At 45.8% G+C, this 21,136-nt stretch overlaps 1 protein-coding gene across 3 annotated transcripts in view; it reads right to left on the bottom strand.

Moving 5' to 3' along the window:
* Positions 1-21,136, bottom strand: part of TTBK2 (tau tubulin kinase 2) — a 406,138-nt gene that overhangs the window by 205,002 nt on the left and 180,000 nt on the right. For all 3 annotated transcript variants that reach the window (XM_063947656.1, XM_063947657.1, XM_063947655.1), the window contains exon 3: positions 19,118-19,265. In XM_063947656.1, the coding sequence (XP_063803726.1) occupies positions 19,118-19,265 (148 nt within the window). The remainder of the gene's footprint in view (positions 1-19,117; positions 19,266-21,136) is intronic.

Below are 21,136 nucleotides of genomic sequence, written 5' to 3' on the forward strand. Positions count from 1 at the left end.
ATTATCAGGAAACTGCGCATGCGTGTGTGCAGAATTGGGTCCTGCAAACGCCTCGGCCTGATTGACAGGTAGAGACGCTTGGGGGGGAAGGGATTGTGGCCGGGTTCGGCCGACGTTTCCGGTTACGGGAGCATGTCACCCCAGTTTTTTGGAAGTGGCAAAGGAAAGGACTGCATCACAAGACGCAGTTTCCTTGACCTCACGAGCCACCCTGCGACAGCCAGCCTGTGTAAGCTGAGGCATAGCTTGCCGTCACAGATGACCATCGCAGTCGCAAATGCAGCAAGGAGGTGTTTAATACTGCATTTGTATTGCTATGGATTGCATTTGCTAAGCTGTTGCGAGCAGCTTTACAATTGCAACCCATGCTGAACGAGGGCCTAAACCCAGGGTACTTGGGCACCATAAGTATTGGGTGTCCACGGCATTTGCGCCCATCTGCAGAACAGATGAATCGCCGGTCAGGAGCCTATTACGTAAACACACTCAAAAACAATTAAATTACCCCCTAAGTGAAATACTGTGACTTTAAAAACTGAATTAAAACTATAAATAAATGATTCTTGATCTGGGTGAAAGAAAAATAAGAAATGTGTACACTATGCATATAAATAGGATGTTGGGACACAATGGATGGAATTGTAAGAAGCAAATATGTGGTCATGAACAAATCAATAAATCGCCAATAAATCTTCATTTCAAAGCGTACTAAGTGCCTAAAGCTCTCATTCTGAGATGGCATAAAACGTCCATTAGTTTAAAAATAAATGACTAGAACGGACTTGTGCTCACTATAGCATTTCTATTCTCCTTTAGCACAAACAGCAACTGAAATGTGAGCATGCATACTTCCCGATAATCCACTTTTAAAAATTAAACTGCAGTATAACTATATGGGTGGCACTTGATATGCCGGCTGTCGGGATCCCAGCGCTCAGCATACCGGCGCCGGAATCCCGACAACTATTTTCCCTCTTGGGGTGTCCACGGCACCCCTGGAGAGAGAGTAAATAGCGTGGCGCGCTCGCAGGGTGGCGAGCCCGCAAGGGGCTCTTTGCGCTCTCCCCACAGCCGGTGTACCAGCGGTCGGGATTCCGGCACCGGGGTGCTGGGCGCCGGGATTCCGAGCGCCGGCATACCGTAGTAGACCCAAATATATATATATATATATATATATATATATATAGTAAGATTTTACTCACCGGTAAATCTATTTCTCGTAGTCCGTAGTGGATGCTGGGGACTCCGTAAGGACCATGGGGAATAGACGGCTCCGCAGGAGACTGGGCACATCTAAGAAAGATTTAGGACTATCTGGTGTGCACTGGCTCCTCCCCCTATGACCCTCCTCCAAGCCTCAGTTAGGAACTGTGCCCGGAAGAGCTGACACAATAAGGAAGGATTTTTGAATCCCGGGTAAGACTCATACCAGCCACACCATATAACACGTGATAGGAACCCCGGTTAACAGTATGATAACAAATGGAGCCTCTGAAGAGATGGCTCACAACAAAACCCGATTTTTGCAACAATAACTATGTACAGGTATTGCAGACAATCCGCACTTGGGATGGGCGCCCAGCATCCACTACGGACTACGAGAAATAGAATTACCGGTGAGTAAATTCTTATTTTCTCTGACGTCCTAGTGGATACTGGGGACTCCGTAAGGACCATGGGGATTATACCAAAGCTCCCAAACGGGCGGGAGAGTGCGGATGACTCTGCAGCACCGAATGAGAGAATTCCAGGTCCTCCTCAGCCAGGGTATCAAATTTGTAGAATTATGCAAACGTGTTTGCCCCCGACCAAGTAGCTGCTCGGCAAAGTTGTAAAGCCGAGACCCCTCGGGCAGCTGCCCAAGATGAGCCCACCTTCCGTGTGGAATGGGCTTTTACAGATTTAGGCTGCGGTAAGCCTACCGCAGAATGCGCCAGCTGAATAGTGCTACGAATCCAGCGCGCAATAGACTGCTTAGAAGCAGGAGCCAACAGCTTGGTGGGTGCATACAGGATAAACAGCGAGTCAGTCTTTCTGACTCCAGCCGTCCTGGAAATATAAATTTTTAGGGCCCTGACTACGTCCAGCAACTTGGAATCCTCCAAGTCCCTAGTAGCCGCAGGCACCACAATAGGTTGGTTCAAGTGAAAAGCTGAGACCACCTTTAGGAGAAACTGAGGACGAGTCCTCAATTCCGCCCTATCCATATGGAAAATCAGATAAGGGCTTTTACAAGACAAAGCCGCCAATTCTGAACCCCGCCTGGCCGACGCCAAGGCCAACAGCATGACCACTTTCCACGTGAGATATTTTAAATCCACAGTCTTAAGTGGTTCGAACCAATGTGATTTCAGGAATGTCAAAACCACATTGAGATCCCAAGGTGCCACTGGGGGCACAAAAGGAGGCTGAATATGCAGTACTCCTTTGACAAAAGTCTGAACTTCGGGCAGTGAAGCTAGTTCTTTTTGGAAGAAAATCGACAGAGCCGAAATCTGGACCTTTATGGACCCCAATTTGAGGCCCAACGTCACCCCTGCTTGCAGGAAGTGCAGGAATCGACCCAGTTGAAATTCCTCCGTCGGGGCCTTCATGGCCTCACACCAAGCAACATATTTTCGCCAAATGCGGTGATAATGTCTTGCGGTGACATCCTTCCTGGCTTTGATCAGGGTAGGGATGACTTCCTCCGGAATACCCTTTTCCTTCAGGATCCGGTGTTCAACCGCCATGCCGTCAAACGCAGCCGCGGTAAGTCTTGGAACAGACAGGGTCCCTGCTGCAGCAGGTCTTGTCTGAGCGGCAGAGGCCAAGGGTCCTCTGTAAGCATCTCTTGAAGTTCCGGGTACCAAGCTCTTCTTGGCCAATCCGGAACCACGAGTATGGTTTTCACTCCTCGCCTTCTTATTATTCTCAGTACCTTGGGTATGAGAGGTAGAGGAGGAAACACATAAACCGACTGGTACACCCACGGTGTCACTAGAGCGTCCACCGCTATCGCCTGAGGGTCTCTTGACCGGGCGCAACATCTTTTCAACTTCTTGTTGAGGCGGGACGCCATCATGTCTACCTGTGGTTTTTCCCACCGGTTGACCAGCATTTGGAAGACTTCTGGATGAAGTCCCCATTCTCCCGGGTGGAGGTCGTGCCTGCTGAGGAAGTCTGCTTCCCAGTTGTCCACTCCCGGAATGAACACTGCCGTCAGTGCTAACACATGATTCTCTGCCCATCTGAGAATCCTTGTGGCTTCTGCCATCGCCATCCTGCTTCTCGTGCCGCCCTGTCTGTTTACATGGGCGACCGCCGTGATGTTGTCTGACTGGATCAGTACCGGCTGGTTTTGAAGCAGGGGTCTTGCCTGGCTTAGGGCATTGTAAATGGCCCTTAGCTCCAGGATATTTATGTGAAGAGAAATCTCCTGATTTGACCACAGTCCTTGGAAATTTCTTCCCTTTGTGACTGCCCCCCAGCCCCGAAGGCTGGCATCCGTGGTCACCAGGACCCAGTCCTGTATTCCGAATCTGCGGCCCTCTAGTAGATGAGCCCTCTGCAGCCACCACAGCAGCGACACCCTGGTTCTGGCCGATAGGGTTATCCGCTGTTGCATCTGGAGATGGGACCCGGACCATTTGTCCAACAGGTCCCACTGGAAAGTCCTTGCGTGGAACCTTCCGAATGGAATTGCTTCGTACGAAGCTACCATTTTTCCCAGGACTCGTGTGCATTGATGTACCGACACTTTTCCTGGTTTTAGAATGTCTCTGACCAGAGATGACAATTCCTCTGCTTTTTCCAGTGGAAGAAACACTCTTTTCTGGTCTGTGTCCAGAATCATTCCCAGGAACAGAAGACGTGTCGTCGGGACCAGCTGTGACTTTGGAATGTTTAGAATCCAGCCGTGCTGTTGTAGCACTTCCTGAGAAAGTGCCACCCCCACTATCAACTGTTCTTTGGACCTCGCCTTTATCAGGAGATCGTCCAAGTACGGGATAATTAAAACTCCCTTCTTGCGAAGGAGTATCATCATTTCGGCCATTACCTTGGTAAAGACCCTCGGTGCCGTGGATAACCCGAACGGCAGCGTCTGGAACGGATAGTGACAGTCCTGTACCACAAATCTGAGGTACTTCTGGTGCGGAGGGTAAATGGGGACATGCAGGTACGCATCCTTGATGTCCAGGGATACCATGTAATCCCCCTCCTCCAGGCTCGCAATAACCGCCCTGAGCGATTCCATCTTGAACTTGAACCTTTTGATATAAGTGTTCAAGGTTTTTAAATTTAAGATGGGTCTCACCGAACCGTCCGGTTTCGGTACCACAAACATTGTGGAGTAGTAACCCTTTCCTTGCTGAAGGAGGGGTACCTTGACGATCACTTTCTGTGAATACAGTTTTTTAATAGCCACCAACACTGCCTCCCTGGCAGAGGGAGTTGCCGGCAAGGCAGATTTTAGGAAACGGCGGGGGGGGAGACGTCTCGAATTCCAGCCTGTACCCCTGAGATACTACTTGAAGGACCCAGGGATCCACTTGTGAGAGAGCCCACTGTGTGCTGAAAAATCTGAGACGTGCCCCCACCGTTCCAGATTCCGCCTGAGCAGCCCCAGCGTCATGCTGTGGACTTACCGGACGCAGGGGAGGACTTCTGCTCCTGGGAACTAGCTGTGTGCTGCAGCTTTTTCCCCCTTCCTCTGCCCCTCGGCAGAAAGGATGAGCCTCTAGCCCGCTTATTTTTCTGGGGCCGAAAGGACTGTACCTGATAATACGGTGCTTTCTTTTGCTGTGGGGTAGCCTGTGGCAAAAAAGTCGATTTCCCAGCAGTAGCTGTGGAAACGAGGTCTGAAAGACCTTCCCCAAAAAGTTCCACCCCTTTATAGGGTAAAACTTCCATGTGCCGCTTGGAGTCGGCATCACCTGACCATTGCCTAGTCCATAACCCCCGTCTGGCGGCAATGGACATAGCGCTTATTTTTTATGCCAGCCGGCAAATATCCCTCTGTGCATCACGCATGTATAAGACCGCGGGCGGGATGTACTAAAGCAAAAATGGCTTACCTTCCTCCAGGCTGCCCTGGACCCGGAAGGTAGTGTCCTCCTCCCCCTAGCAACGCAGCCGGACGTCCTTCCGGCTGCAGAGGGGAGGAGGAGGTGCCGGGGGCAGCCTGCTGCTGCTTCCCGGCATCTAGCCAGTGTGGGGACCCCGGGGAGGTGACGGAGACCCCCTGCAGACCACCTAACAGGTATCGCGGGGGGCCTCCGTCACCGCATCGCGATGTTGATCGCATATGTTAGTACATATGCGATCAACATCGCTGCGGTAACCGGCGAGGGGCGGCGATGTATGTTAATACATCCCGCCCCGCGTCTTTTATATGGTCAATCGTTAGCAAAATATTGTCCCTATCCATGGTATCAATGTTTTCCCGACAGGGAGTCTGACCACGCAGCAGCAGCACTGCACATCCAAGCTGATGCAATAGCGGGTCTCAATATAATGCCAGTGTGTGTGTATATAGCTTTTAGGGTACTTTCCAGCTTTCTATCAGCAGGTTCTTTTAGGGCGGCCGTATCCGGAGACGGTAGTGCCACCTTCTTTGATAAGCGTGCCAATGCTTTATCTACCCTAGGGGGTGTTTCCCAGCGTGACCTATCCTCTGGCGGGAAAGGGTACGCAGCCATTAACCGTTTAGAAATGATCAATTTCTTATCTGGGGAAGTCCATGCTTCCTCACACACCTCATTTAATTCGTCAGATGCAGGAAAAACTACTGGTAGTTTTTTCTCACCAAACATAATACCCTTTTTTGTGGTACCTGGGGTATCCTCAGAAATGTGTAAAACATTTTTCATAGCCTCAATCATATAACGGGTGGATCTATTGGAGGGTACACTCGTCTCATCATCGTCGACACTGGAGTCGGTATCCGTGTCGACATCTGTATCTATCATCTGAGGTAGCGGGCGTTTTATAGCCCCTGATGACATTTGAGACGCTTGGACAGGCACAAGCTGAGTAGCCGGCTGTCCTATGTCGTCAAACCTTTTATGTAAGGAGCTGACACTGTCACGTAATTCCTTCCATAAGTCCATCCACACTGGTGTCGACCCCGCAGGGGGTGACATCACATTCACAGGCATTTGCTCCGCCTCCACATCATTATCCTCATCATACATGTCGACACAGCAGTACCGACACACAGCAGACACACAGGGAATGCTCTTACAGAGGACAGGACCCCACAAAGCCCTTTGGGGAAACAGAGGGAGAGTATGCCAGCACACACCAGGGCGCTATATAACACAGGGATATCACTATACAGAGTGTTTTCCCCTATAGCTGCCTATAATATATATATATACTGCGCCTAAATTGTGCCCCCCCTCTCTTTTTTACCCTTTCTGTAGTGCAGGACTGCAGGGGAGAGCCAGGGAGCTTCCTTCCAGCGAAGCTGTGAGGGAATAATGGCGCCAGTGTGCTGAGGGGGTTGGCTCCGCCCCTTTTTCGGCGGGCTTTCTCCCGCTATTTTATCGTTTCTGGCAGGGGTTAATATACACCTATATAGCCTCTGGGGCTATATATGGTGTTAGTTTTGCCAGCCAAGGTGTTATTATTGCTGCTCAGGGCGCCCCCCCCCAGCGCCCTGCACCCATCAGTGACCGCAGTGTGTGGTGTGCATGAGGAGCAATGGCGCACAGCTGCAGTGCTGTGCGCTACCTTGGAGAAGACAGAAGTCTTCAGCCGCCGTTTTTCCGGACCACCTTCTTGTTTCTGGCTCTGTAAGGGGGACGGCGGCGCGGCTCCGGGAACGGACGACGAGGTCAGGTCCTGTGTTCGATCCCTCTGGAGCTAATGGTGTCCAGTAGCCTAAGAAGCCCAAGCTACCACCACTTAGGTAGGTTCGCTTCTTCTCCCCTTAGTCCCTCGTTGCAGTGAGCCTGTTGCCAGCAGGTCTCACTGAAAATAAAAAACCTAAACTATACTTTCTTCTAGGAGCTCAGGAGAGCCCCTAGTGTGCATCCAGCTCAGCCGGGCACAGAAATCTAACTGAGGCTTGGAGGAGGGTCATAGGGGGAGGAGCCAGTGCACACCAGATAGTCCTAAATCTTTCTTAGATGTGCCCAGTCTCCTGCGGAGCCGTCTATTCCCCATGGTCCTTACGGAGTCCCCAGCATCCACTAGGACGTCAGAGAAATAAATAAATATATATATATATATATATATATATATATATATATATATACACATACATACATACATACATATATATATATATATATATATATATATATACACACACACACACACACACACACACACTGAACAGACACAATGACTCACAAAAGTACAGCTAAATTGACTTATAACATCAGTAGCACTAAAGTTCATTTTCTAGATGTGTGCATACAATTAAATGAAGGTAATCTATCAACGTCACTGTTTGTGAAAGAAACGGATAGAAATACAGTGCTGACTAATGACCGCTTTCATCCAATAGCATCCCGCCGTGGTTTATCATTTTCACAAATCTTGAGAGCAAAACGTATCACGAGTGACATCACACAAGTTGAGCGGGAACTTGATAATATGGTCACTAAATTCCAACAGCGGGGGTATAATTTAGAACATTTGAAAACAATCAAACAAAAAGTTATGCAAATACCACGCTCTTAAACCTTAATTCCACAGACAAAAGACGCTGAGGATAAAAAAACTATTCCATGGTTTATTTGCTACACTAGCGCTAGCAAAAACATTAACCACTTAACTGACACCCCCCCGCGTCCATTAGCCCCCATAATAAAATCACTTGCCATTCCGTTTTTTTTGTATGCTCCCCCCTCCTCCTGTGGCCAGTGTATTTTTTTATTTTATTATTTTAGCCCCCTCCCCCCAGCGTCATATTACTATTTCTCCCCACCCCACCTCCATAGGTATTACTCCCCCCACTCCCAATATGCAGAGGCGGAGCGTGTTACCAGTGGCTACTGCTCTCTGCAGCCGCCGGGCTCATTCAGCCGAGCAGCGCTGACATCCCGGCGGCTGCGGCACTCTGCAGCCCCCGGGTTCAATCAGCCGAGCAGCGCTGACATCCCGGCGGCTGCTGCTCTCAGTAGGCGCTGGGTTGGAGGGGATGATGCTGGGCTTCCCGATCACTATTGAAACAGTGATCCGGACACACTACAGAAGGAGCCATAGCTCCCTAGGGGCCGAGAGGTCCCTCTTACATTGGCAGCTATGGGAAGAATCTCTTCCCACAGCAGCCCAACGGGCGTTTCCGATTGGTCGCATCAGATGCGACCATGTCAGGGAAAGCCCAGCCTGGTGTGGTCGCATCTGATGCGACCATGCCAGTTAAGTGGTTAATAAGAAAAGCAGATGTGGCCAATAGTAGAGAGTGATAAGGAACTACCAGCACTTAATAATACACGCCTGATGACGGCATATACCAGGGGTAAAAACCTCAAAGATCTACTGGTTCGGTATGAAATCACTGACCTGAACAAAGCTAAAGAACACTTTTTGGCCGAAAAAGCGGGTTGTTACCATTGTATAGGATGCACAACATGACATTCTCTTATCCCGGGTAATACTAGAACTCATCCTTACACTGGTAAAAAAATTTCAGATAACATTTCCCCTGACGTGTACTTCACGTTTTGTGATATATGTCCTGTCTTGCCCATGTGGTATATATTATGTGGGTAAGCCAGAATGTCAGTTTAGGGAGCGTATAGCTGACCACTGTACAGCCATAAGGGCAGCACTACAATCAGGTAAGGCAGATCAGCCTGTGGCAAGGCACTGCTTACACACTGGACACAATTTATCTAGCATAAGGGCCAAAATCATAGCTCATATCCCGCAAACTAGGAGAGGTGGTAATTGTGCTAAACGTTTATTACAGCTTGAAAGTAGGTAGATTTATAGATTGGAAACACTATCACCCAAAGGGTTAAATGAGACCCTGGGACTACATTGCTTCTTGTAATCCTCTGCAAAACTATAAATAATGTTTGCAACACTGTAAAAAATGTTGAATCTTCATAGTTTCGGTAACAGTTAAAGTAATAGAATTGGCTGCGTATATCATAGTTGAGTTATAAATAAATAGATATAAAATGAATAAATTGATGCGACTTATGGTGCCCACACACTGCTATTTGTGTTAGGTGCAATTTCAGCCTATACAATGTGTGCTATGCGATTTGAACTAAGTGGGGTACATCTGATTTTGAATACACTACAATGTACTATGTGTGCTGTAGTATAAAAATACCTGCCTGCACATACTATTTTTCCTTGAGATATGGAATAGACGGGTGCGTGCATCGCATTGAAAGGGATAATACACATGATGCAATTTTAACTAGATGCAATGCTATTCGAACTAAAAATCGCACAGTGTGTGGGCACCATGACTCTGCAGTCTCAGATTGTTCTTAATGTTTTTCTAGAATTGTTTTATAAATATGCACTGTTTATTATGGTATACATGTTTCAATAATTGGTAACGCTGTGTACACTATATAACATTTGTGTAACTAAAGGGTTGTTGTGGTAATATGATAGGACAGAGCATTACTGCCGGTGGAAGCGCTATCCAATGACATTACCGGCTACTGTGATTTGGCATGCTGGAGTACATCTGTGGAGCTCTGCACCGGTATTATTAATTAATAATGTGAGGAGGGGGGGGGGGGGCTAGGTATTTGTTTTTTACATATAATTTGTGTTTTTTTTTGTTTTTTTACATATAATGTCTTGAAATTAGCATTTTTGCTCTCACCGAACAATACATTCCTCAAATCCATCTGGAGGGGTCACTGTTACACTCTGGATGTAGAGAGGAGGGTCAGGAGTAGGCACTAAATACGCCTCATACACCTAGCCTCATTACGCCTGGCATGACTGAGACGCACCAATTAGTGCAGTGTCTTTTTTGCATATTTATTTGATGGAACGTGTGATTTAATCGCAGTGTGACAAAACCGCAATGATTAATTAGATATGTGACACTTATATATCTGTGTGCGACTGAGCTTGTCTACAATGCACAACGGAACTTGGCATAAAAAAAAAACCTGCGGCTGCTGCATTGTAGTGCTTTGTATACAGATTCAGACTCACACACAGGTATACAGGGGTCACATATCAAGTTAATCAGTGCAGTCCTGTGAAGCAGCTTTGTCGCATCGCATTGACATTACGAAGAACATTCCTCCGAAAAAAAAGCTTGGTGCAAGCAGAGTCGCACAGGACTTGGTGATCCAAGAAGGGATGTTTGGCGCAACTGTAGCAATAGCGTATAAGGACACATCAGTAGTTATCTAACTGAAACTCTACTCTCTCTAAGCCCTTCCACCTCCACTGGACCTACATTTTTTAATGTAGTGCAGGGATGGCCACCAGTGAGTTAACAATCGATGGCCACCATTAATGGTGCCTTAGGTCATTAACATTTATCGACTGGAAACCTTCGTTGGCATGCAGCAGTGAGCCAGTTACTAAAGCGGTGGGGTTTAGCGGTGCAGTCAGGTATCAAAGGCCCAATCACTAATCAGGGGTAGTGCTTAGCACATGCAGCTAAGCTCCATTCCCATGCCCTGCAGAAGAACCAGTTTGTCATCCAGCATAGATGTTCGACCAAGACACCATGCCTAGTCGCCCAAGAAGCATTTACAGCTTGAGTAATGCAAGTCCTAATGGAAACAAACACCAACCTGTATGTAGGAAACACCGATAGCGGCGCTGAACTACTGTGCTTAGATTGCCCAGTCATCCCCTACTGTGATCTTCCAAGAGCACCAAGAGGCTATTAGTCTCACAAACAGTTGAAGTATGGGCAAGGTAGATCTGCAAGTTCCACGCCACTTCCATGAGAGAAGAGGACTGATAGAATTAGAGTATTCAGGCTGCTAAAAAACTGGCAGGACAATGTCCTGGTGCAACTGAAACCACTCTAGGTAGAAAGAAAGGCAAGTGCACAGTACCACTTCTCAGGATGGAAAAACCCCAGAGAGAACTGGGCAGTAAAATGAGATACCGACAGAAAATAAACTATCAAGGAAAGTAGCATAGCTCCACAGACTCAAAACTGTATTGGGAACATCTGAAAGGGCACAAAGATGAAATTGAAATCACAAGAAGGAATATGCAAGATTTAAGGTGGCTGTATGTGAAACACAACCTGCCAAAGATTAATGCCAGCCTCTTTTAGTAAAAAAAGAACACACAGACCTAGGTAGAGGGCACTGTTGTAGTCTAGGTGTGCTGATACACACAGACCTAGGTAGAGGGCATTGTTATAGTCTAGGTGTGCTAATGTATGACTTTAGGTAGATATTCTGATGGAATTAAGTGCTTGATTCTTTCTATGTTCCTCAGATAAAAGAATGAGGATTTGATTGTGGCTGATACCTAATGTTTTATGCGGCAGTCTTGTCCTTTGACCCATCATAAGGACATCTGTTTTATCAGGATTCAGTCACAGCCAACTGGCACTCATTCACTCCTGAAGCTCAGCTAGACAGCCATTTAGGTCAATATTGGGTTCTCAGCACCTGGAGCAAAGGATAGGTACAGTTGTGTATCAGCTGCATAGGAGTGGTAGACCAGGCCAGGGCGCCTGATTAATTCACCCAGTGGTAGCATGTATACTGCAAAAAGCATGGGAGATAGTATAGTGCCTTGTGGGACACCACATGACAGTGTCACTGGTGATGATGAGTATACTCTAGACGAAACTCTGTGACCTACCAGTAAGATATGATTTGAACCAGCTAAGGACTGTGCAATCCAGTACACAAAAATTTTTCAGGCGCTCAATCCAAATCACCTGGTCAGATGTATAAAAAACTGCAGAGAGGTCCAGGAGGATTAAGATTGAACAGTCACCTCTGTCTCTTACAATCAGAAGATCATTAAGTACACATACCATATCAAAGCTACAGTATGTCTTCTCCTGAATCCTGACTGGAATGGATCATAAATATCATGGGTTGACAGGCGGGTTTCATGGGTTGACAGGCGGGTTTCCAATTGAGTTGCAAGCAGTTTCTGAATAACCTTTACTAGAAAAAGAAGGTTAGATACTAATCTATAGTTGGTCATGCAGTCAGGATCTAAAATTAGGTTTTGGGGGTTTTTTTTTAAGAAGATGTCTAAAAATTGCTTCCTGTAGTGGGTTCAGGAAAAATGTCTGTCTGCAAAGAGCATTGAATTATTTTTGAAAATACAGGGCCAATTATTTCCATACACCCTAATAGAAGCTTGGCTGAGGCAGGTTCCAGATCACAGGTGATGGAACGCAACATTCTCGTAATTTCTGCAATGTCTTTTAGGAAAAGAGGCATGGTACAGGAATTGGAAAGCTGGAACACACCTGTATTTTACCCGGATACCCTTCAGCAGGGAACAATGGCCACAGTAGGAATGCGCTAAGTTCCGCCCCTAATTAGTGAGTGCTGTGCTGACACCCAGCTGTACCGCTATATATGCCAACCCCCCCCCCCCCCCGGCAGACACAAGAGGCTGAGACACAGCGGTGACGCCTCAGATTCCGCTGCAGTGCCAACTACAAATTGGAGGATAAAGACTCCTTGTGATTTGCTGATCTATTCCAACCTTTTGGTACGCATATTACCCACAGAGGTGCTGAATTTCCTTCAATCTGATACAACAATACTGCACCATGAGAGGTGTTTTTTATGTTTTTTGTTTATAGACCCTCTTTGTTGTGAGCAACAGACTGAAGATCAGAGCAATAGTGTTTGATGTGCATGATATGATATAAAATCCCTCATCTGGTATGCAGATTACCTTTATGAGTGTTGTCGCGTCACTAAACCAAGTGTGAAAATTACTGCACCATCAGGCGCTTGTCCTCTTCCCCTCTCTTTCTATATATATATATATATATATATATATATATCATACGGGCTGATGTACAGCGAGTAATATACCAGCATATTTTACGCAAATTCGACTTAAATTTCTATACAGGTGTATCCTCATCCATCTAGCCTCAATACGCCACGCAGCGGGAGATGAGATGCCTGTCCCGAGTGAGCTGAGATGCCCAAAACCTGAAGCAACATGGGGCGTCATACCGACCTGTTCGCACGCTGCTTTTTTCCGCAGTCGTTCGAACGGGTCCAAACTACGCATGCGCACGGCCGCCAATGTGCAGGCGCGTCGTTGCCCGGTGCGGCCGTCGCCAGGCAGCGACGGCAGCTACGATGGAAGCATTCGCAGCGGTGAACGTTAGAAGATTGACAGCAGAAAGGCGTAACTGAAAGGCAACTGAACGTTTTCTGGGAGTGGTGAGGCCAACGCAGGCGTGTTGCGGCTTTTGCAGGGCGGGCGTCTGTCAATTCCGGGACCAGACAGGCAGAAGTGATCGCAGTGACAGAGTAAATTCAGAGCTACTCAGAAACTGTAAAAACAGTTTGTGCACAGCTCCCCTGCAAAAGCGTTCGCACCCTTGCTAAGCTAAAGTACACTCCCCCATAGGCATTGCTACCAACAGAGGCTGAGTGGTCCTATTTAAACCAGACGCTGTGACTTACTCATTGCTAGAACAACTCACTTCTTTGGGAGAGGATTCTCCCTTGATTCAGGCTTCAGTTGTTCTATGCTCTGTTCCTGTTTACCTGCAAGAGCTCATGTTAATCTACAAGTGCTCCTGTCATCTGCAAACAGTCCTGTGACTCCACTGGTGCTCCAGGAAGTTCCACATTTACTACTGCTGTTGTTCTGTAAGAATTTCTCACTTCCATCCAATGGTTCTCTTTCAGCAAGGACTCTGCATTAACATTCCACATCTGTGATCAATGCCGCTTTTACACCGCATAACTTAACTAGAAAATTGCTGTTCTGACACTTCTATGAGAGGGTTTTGAATGATACCTGAGATCTTCCCTAGCTTTGTCTTCCCTTACCCCTTTTACACAGTATTCAAGGTGTGGCCTCACAAGTGATTTATATAACGGGAGTATAATACTCTCGTCCCTAGCATCAATACCCCGTTTTATGCATGCTAATATCTTACTAGCCTTCTTTGCTGCAGTCCTACTTTGGGTACTACTGCTTAGTTTGCTATCTATGAGGACACCTAAGTCCTTTTCCAGTACAGAATCCCCTAATTTTACCCCATTTATTAGGTAGGTGTTATTTTTGTTCTTGTTACCATAGTGCATTACCTTAACCAGTTTTTGACCCAAGTGCATATTGTGCTTCTTAGCCCTGATTCTTGTACTGTAGCTTGTAGATAAGTCTCATGTGTGGTACAGTATCTAACGCTTTGGCAAAATCTAAAAAGATTACATCCACCTCTTTACCCTGATCTAGGTTTGCGCTTACTGTTTCATAAAAGCCAAGTAAGTTGGTTTGACAGGATCTGTCCTTCATAAACCCATGTTGATTCCTTTTAATTACCTTATTGATTTCAATGAACTTCTGAATACTATCTCTTAGAATACCTTCCAATACTTTCCCCACTATAGATGTAAGACTAACTGGTCTATAATTTCCTGGTTCAGCTTTACTTCCCTTTTTGAATATAGGCACTACTTCCGCTATACGCCAGTCTTTGGGAACCATACCTGATATTACTGAATCCTTAAAGATCAAAAATAGCGTTTTTGCAAGTTCAGAATGAAGCTCCATTAGAACCCTTGTGTGTTTACCATCGGGACCTGGTGACTTATTAATCTTTAAATTTTTTAATCGGTCACAGACTGCTTCCTCGCTTAAATAAGTACCTATCAGTGGGATATTCTCATTATTGAGATTATGTGTTAGTCCCTGAATTGGGTCCTCGCTAGTAAATACTGTTGAAAAAAATCTCATTTAGTGTGTCCGCTATCTCACTATCTCTTGCTATTAATGTATTTAAAGAATTTTTGGGGATTCGCTTTGCTTTCCTTTGCTACTAGTTTATCAGTTTCTACTTTAGCCGCTCTTATTTCCTTTTTGCATATTTTGTTACATTCCTTATAGTGCTGAAATGACTCTGCTTCCCCGTCAGATTTGTATTTTTTAAATGCTCGCCTTTTCTTGCCCATAAGTTCCTTAATCTTTTTGTTAAGCCACATCGGTTTATGATTTTTATTCCTTTTTTTGCTGCTCGTAGGAATAAATTTGAGTGTATTTTTAGCTAGCAGGAATTTTAGTACCTCCCATTTCTCCGTAGTATTTTTTCCTAAAAACAAACCTTCCCATTCAATATCCCTGAAAAATACCCTCATCTTTTCAAAATTTGCTTTGCTAAAGTTTAGAGTCCTAGTTGAGCCAGTATAGGGCTGTTTATGGAAACTGATATTGAATGTGACCATATTGTGGTCGCTGTTTCCTATGGGTTCCCCTACTATAATACCTGATACTAAATCCCCATTGTTTGTTAATACCAGGTCTAAGATTGCATTGTACCTAGTTGGTTCCTCAATTAGTTGAACTAAGTAGTTATCATTAAGTGTGTTTAAAAACATATTGCCCCTAGCAGTATCACATGAATCGTTTTTCCAGTTTATCTCTGGATAGTTAAAATCTCCCATCACTACTATGTCTCCTACTCCTGCTGCTCTTTCAATTTGCTTTAGTAACAATTCCTCATCAGATGCGTTGATACCAGGCGGCCTATAGCATACACCCAATACTAACTTTTTTATTCCTTTTTCCCCGCATGCAATTTCTACCCATAATGTCTCGACAGTGTCTACAGTCCCCTCCTGAATATCTTCCCGTATATCAGGTTTTAAAAACGGCTTTACGTAAAGACACACCCCTCCACCCTTTTTATTTAGTCTGTCTCTCCTAAACAGTGTATAGTCCTCTAGATTGACTGTCCAATCATGAGATTCGTCCCACAAAGTTTCAGTAATGCCTTTAATATCATACTGTTTGCTTGCTGCAAGTATTTCTAGTTCACCCTTTTTACCAGTAATGCTTCTGGCGTTTACATACATACAACTAAGATAAGTATTTTCCCTTGCGTTAGGGACATCTTTCACCTTATGTAGCAATGATGATCTGTAATTGTCATTGGTTAGTGCTTTGGTAAAATCTCTTTTAGTACCCATGTTAGTAACCTTACCGCCTGCTCTTACCCTCCCCCCCAACTTCTCCCCCATTTCGTTTACTACCGCCATCCCCACTATTCTCACTGCATGACCCGTAGTTTCTAGCTAAACTCTCCCCCCAGGCTCCTAGTTTAAAATCTCCTCCAACCTTCTAACCATCCTTCCCCCCAGCACCGCTGCCCCCTCCTCAGTCAGGTGCAATCCGTTACGACAAAAGAGATGGCGCCTGACTGAGAAGTCCGCCCAGTGTTCCAGGAACACAAACCCCTCTTTCCTGCACCAATCCCTAAGCCACACATTTACCTCCCTAATCTCCCTCTGCCTCCCTGGACTAGCGCGTGGCACGGGTAATAATTCCGGGAATATTACCTTAGATGTCCTTGCCTTAAGTTTCTTTACTAAGTCCCTATAGTCTTTCTTAAGGACATCCCACCTTCCGCTAACTTTGTCATTGGTGCCAACGTGCACCAAGACCGCCGGGTCTTTCCCAGCCCCTCCCAACAATCTATCTACCCGATATGTATTTAGCAGAATCATGGCACACAGACATAGGGGCTAATCAGACCTGATTACTGCTGAGTGTTTTCACACAGCAGCGATCAGGTCTAAACTGCGCATGCGCCGCCGCCGCAGTGCGCCGGCACATGCCAGACAGCAGACGCCCATCTCAGCCCTGCGATTGCCTCTGCCTGATTGACAGGCAGAGGCGGTCGCTGGGCGGGAGGGGGCGGACCGGTGGCGTTTGGCCGCCGTTTAGTGGGCACGGTCCGGGCAATGCAGCGTGCCCAGACCGTTGGGGGGGGGGGGGGTCGCGGCGGCTGTGTGATGTCACACGCAGCCGCAGCGACCCCCACAGCAATGAGTAGCTCCTGCTAGCGTGCAGGAAATGCGCTGGCAGGGAGCTACTCTTCCAGTACAAAAGCATCGCCACTGTGCGATGCTTTTGTAATTGTGCAGGGGGGTTGGACTTGACATGCGAGGCGGACTAGCCCTGTGCTGGGCGTCCCCCCCGCATGTCTGTGTGACTGATCGTAGATGTGCTCAATTTGGCACATCTACGATCAGGTCTGAATTAGGCCCATAGTGGGAAGGACTGCAGCCTAAAAATTATTTGCAAGAGGAAGAATCTAGTAAAGTTTATTTTAGAAGTGGAAACCTCTTTAAGATTAATGTGCCTTCAAATCTCTCATGCAGGAAGAAGCGTGGCTAGAATTATCACGATAATTGTCCAAATTATTATTAGAGCTTCAAACACTTGGCAGCAAACGATTTACCAAATCCAGTACATAAAATGCTCTTTAAGTCATACAGTTGTAATAGAAAACAGGAATAACTGCTTACCAAATAATATAACTTGCATCTAATTCAAGTAATTACCTAATCTCCCAGTCAGCTGTCACCAGCACAGTAATATTTGGGGATTTCCCAGTTTCTATCAGAATCAATGTGTTACGCATTGTTTATCCTTTTACAATGTCCATTTGCTGGGGACACTACCATAAAATCAGGGTTCTCTACCAACCTGCACCGGCCCTGCCCCCTAAACTTATGATGCCATGACATCACACCTAGGGAGCAGGGCTGCCAACTCTAGGAAGCGGAGCAATGCCTGAGAAGCAACTCCACAGTCTGCGGGGTGACTCTGCAGCAGTGTGCCATTCCATGTACCTACAAGCCACATATACTGTACAGGGCCCTGGATGATGGCACTGCTCGCATAATCCTAGTTATGGCCCTGACAGTATGTAGCACCTCTTCAATGATAATAGTTCCAGACACTAGTCAGTGGCCAAAAGAAATATTAACAGTATATAGGTGTGACTAGCTCTGAATCATTTCAGCATTGCATAAATAATTATTAGTAATGTAAGTAAATTTCCCAAAAGTGGCATGTAAAAATAATTTGCAGGCGTTCGGAACTAAGTGGGAGATTTACTAATCTTCTAAAGAGGACAAGTGGTGAATACAGAACCAATCAGCTTCTAGCTATTATTTATCTGGTACAATCTATAAAATTATATCTACAATCTGGTTGCTATAGGCAACACCTTCTCTTTACAAAGTTTGATAAATCTTTTCTTAAGATTTACAGCCCTAAAATACACAGAGCAATTCATTCAATATACCCACCCATACAGGATTTTACCTAGAAACTGCGGACTCACCCCAGTAAAATTCGCCATGCCAGCTACCCCAGTGACAGCTTGGCATTGGCAGAGGCTTCCCATTGGAAGCACTCCCTGCTAATCACAGCCGGACAGCCAGTCCCATGGGAAAGTGTTTAAGTCCCCTGGAACTACCAGCCCGGACTGCAATTAGCAGAGAGTGCTTCCCATGGGAACCATTCCCCTTCTTTAATGTCAGCCCTTTCTGGAATCTACGGGCTGCAGCTGATGCAGTCCATAGAAGCCTGCTTACTGATTTGTGGACATGAGGGAGATCGCAGCAGACTCCCAGCAATTACAGAGGTTGGTGCCACTGCTGGTCCTCGCTCCCTATACTGTAAATATCTGGCACTCAATTTGTGAATTCATTAGGCTGGCATATTCCAACATAAATAGGAATAGAACAAAGCAGCTGCTTAGGTGAACAACACACTTCGCTGGTCAATGCGCATCCACCACAGGCAGTGCATTTCACCAAACCCAAACTGTTTCCGTGACATGACCATATCACCGTACGCCTCGACAAGCTGGCGATGAATCTCAGCTGCTGAAGTGCCCTTTAGAAGCAGAAATCGGATCACACCACGCACCTCAATGTGTGACCATGTTTCCCACCAGCCCCGCCGTAGTACAACGGATGCTGGGACAGTATGACTGATATGAGGCGCAGTCTAATGGCCGGGAAGGGAAGCAGTGGTCTACTTGCTCTGGCCTGGCGGGAAATTAGAATAAAATAGAGAACATTACACACGTGTGCAGCCTTGCTAACTTACTTACTGAACCGCCCTTGTACATGTAGATTTTTATATGTGCAATACAAAAGTACCAAACAGAAAGCCAAGAGAGCGATATAATGAAGCGAGAGGATACCTTGCAGCTTCTTCAGAACAGCCACTTCCATTTTCAGAACCTGCTTTGGCTGCTGCGCAGATTCTACTTTGAGAGCCACATTCTCCCTTGTCAACAGGTCCAGCGCATCGTAGATCTCCCCAAAGCCTCCACCACCAATTTTTCTTAACTAAAATCGGGAGAAAGGCAATTAAACATTATCATTAAATATCTGTAATAGATTGTTACATGACATGAAGAAACAATGTTTGACAGGTTTCTGGATAGCTTTCAATAATACATGTTAAGGTCCCTGATCTAATATACAGTATTATATTTTACAGTCTTATACAGGAGCTACTTATACATTAAAGTCCTTTTTCTGGACAACCTGTCTTAATACCACAAATGGCTATTTGAATATGTCTAAAATGGTCAAGGATCTGGAACCTTACACAATTAATATTTTTAATGGCATTTTGTTTTAGATGTGTGATATAACTGTATAATAGAACAATATACATGCCTCTGAATATAAAACCATGTTTTGTAGATGTGCTTTTATTATTCTTGAAAATGTGCTCACTTAAGTTGTTTTGGTCATTAATAACAATAAACCCATAAAACACCATTTCAAGATTATTTCTTCTGTCCGCCAATTACAGTAATCATTATAAAATAAAACAGACATTTCTTATTGGAGTTCTCATTAGAGATGATTATACACCTTCTCCTTCAGGATAAATAATCATTAGGCCAGAAAATAGGTGGCGAAGTGAAACGGGAAGGCCGCCTGCAAAGCTCTCAGACACAGGTTACATTATTAAAGGTCACTTTGGAAAATCTGCCATATGAAAGCTGATCCTCCCTCTACATTCAAGGACAGCGTACGATTAAGACAGCAATTTGCTGCCATCACCCCATATTATATGGACTTTCACACAGAACTAAGAACGCAGAAGATGAGCTTGAGAGGACACTAGAAGAAACGAGGAAGCAGACGTTGTGTGATCATAAATGCGCTGTCGTCATTCTCTGGGACGCTGCAAAGTGTCACCAGTTCCCAGTTTCAGTGATTGCAGAAGTATGGGAGATATTAACGGCACTTATCGCCCGTATTTAGGTCAAATTTACATCCGACCTATACAATGCCCGTGCCGTTTCTTCAGTTGGTCGAAAAATCAGACACTGGCAAAAACCATGTGTAATGGCAAATACGCTGTCGATACATGTGTTTTGGTGAATTTGTGGGCATTTTCGCCTGTTTTTGGCGCAACTTTCGCTCATGCCGATGTGGAACAAAAAAAAAGTGAAACGGCATGGGATGGGCGAAAATGGCTGAAAAAAATGGGCGGAAACGCCTGTAATTAAATACCGTGTCGAATTAGTGCCATTTTTTCGACCAGTCGAAAAAAGGAGATTTATAGTAGACTTACCATAGTTAAATCTTTTTATGCGAGGTACACTGGATTCCACAGGGAATACATCGGGGTGTACAGTTGGATCTTGAGCCGAGGAACCAACAGGCTAAAGCTCTGACTATTCCCAGGATGCACTGCACCGCCTCCTCTATAACCCCGCCTCCGGACACTGGAGCTCAGTTTCGTTACCCAGTCCATTGCAGTAGCAGGTAAAAGACAGTAGATGTTGGTGACATTCTCACGACAGGAGAAAGGACTAGCGGCTAATGCCATACAAACCCAAAGAAGCTAAGTTCGTCAGGATGGGCGCCCTGTGGAACCCATTGTACCTCGCAAAAAGAGATTTAACTATGGTAAGTCTACCATAAATCTCCTTTTCTGCAGCTGGGTACACTGTGTTACACAGGGAATACATCGGGGATGTCCTAAAAGCAGTTACTCATGGGAGGGGATGCACCGTAGCGGGCACAAGAACCCGGCGTCCAAAGGAAGCATCCCAGGAGGCGGAAGTATCAAAAGGCATAGAACCTGTAAAAACACAGTAAAACACACTAAACCGTATATACTGTGTAGCACTATATATGAGACCCTGACGCACCTAGTGCCCCAGGGTACAGTATACAGTGATAGCAGTAAGTGT

This window comes from Pseudophryne corroboree, chromosome 12 (assembly GCF_028390025.1).
Source record: "Pseudophryne corroboree isolate aPseCor3 chromosome 12, aPseCor3.hap2, whole genome shotgun sequence".
In the NCBI taxonomy this organism is placed as follows: domain Eukaryota; kingdom Metazoa; phylum Chordata; class Amphibia; order Anura; family Myobatrachidae; genus Pseudophryne; species Pseudophryne corroboree.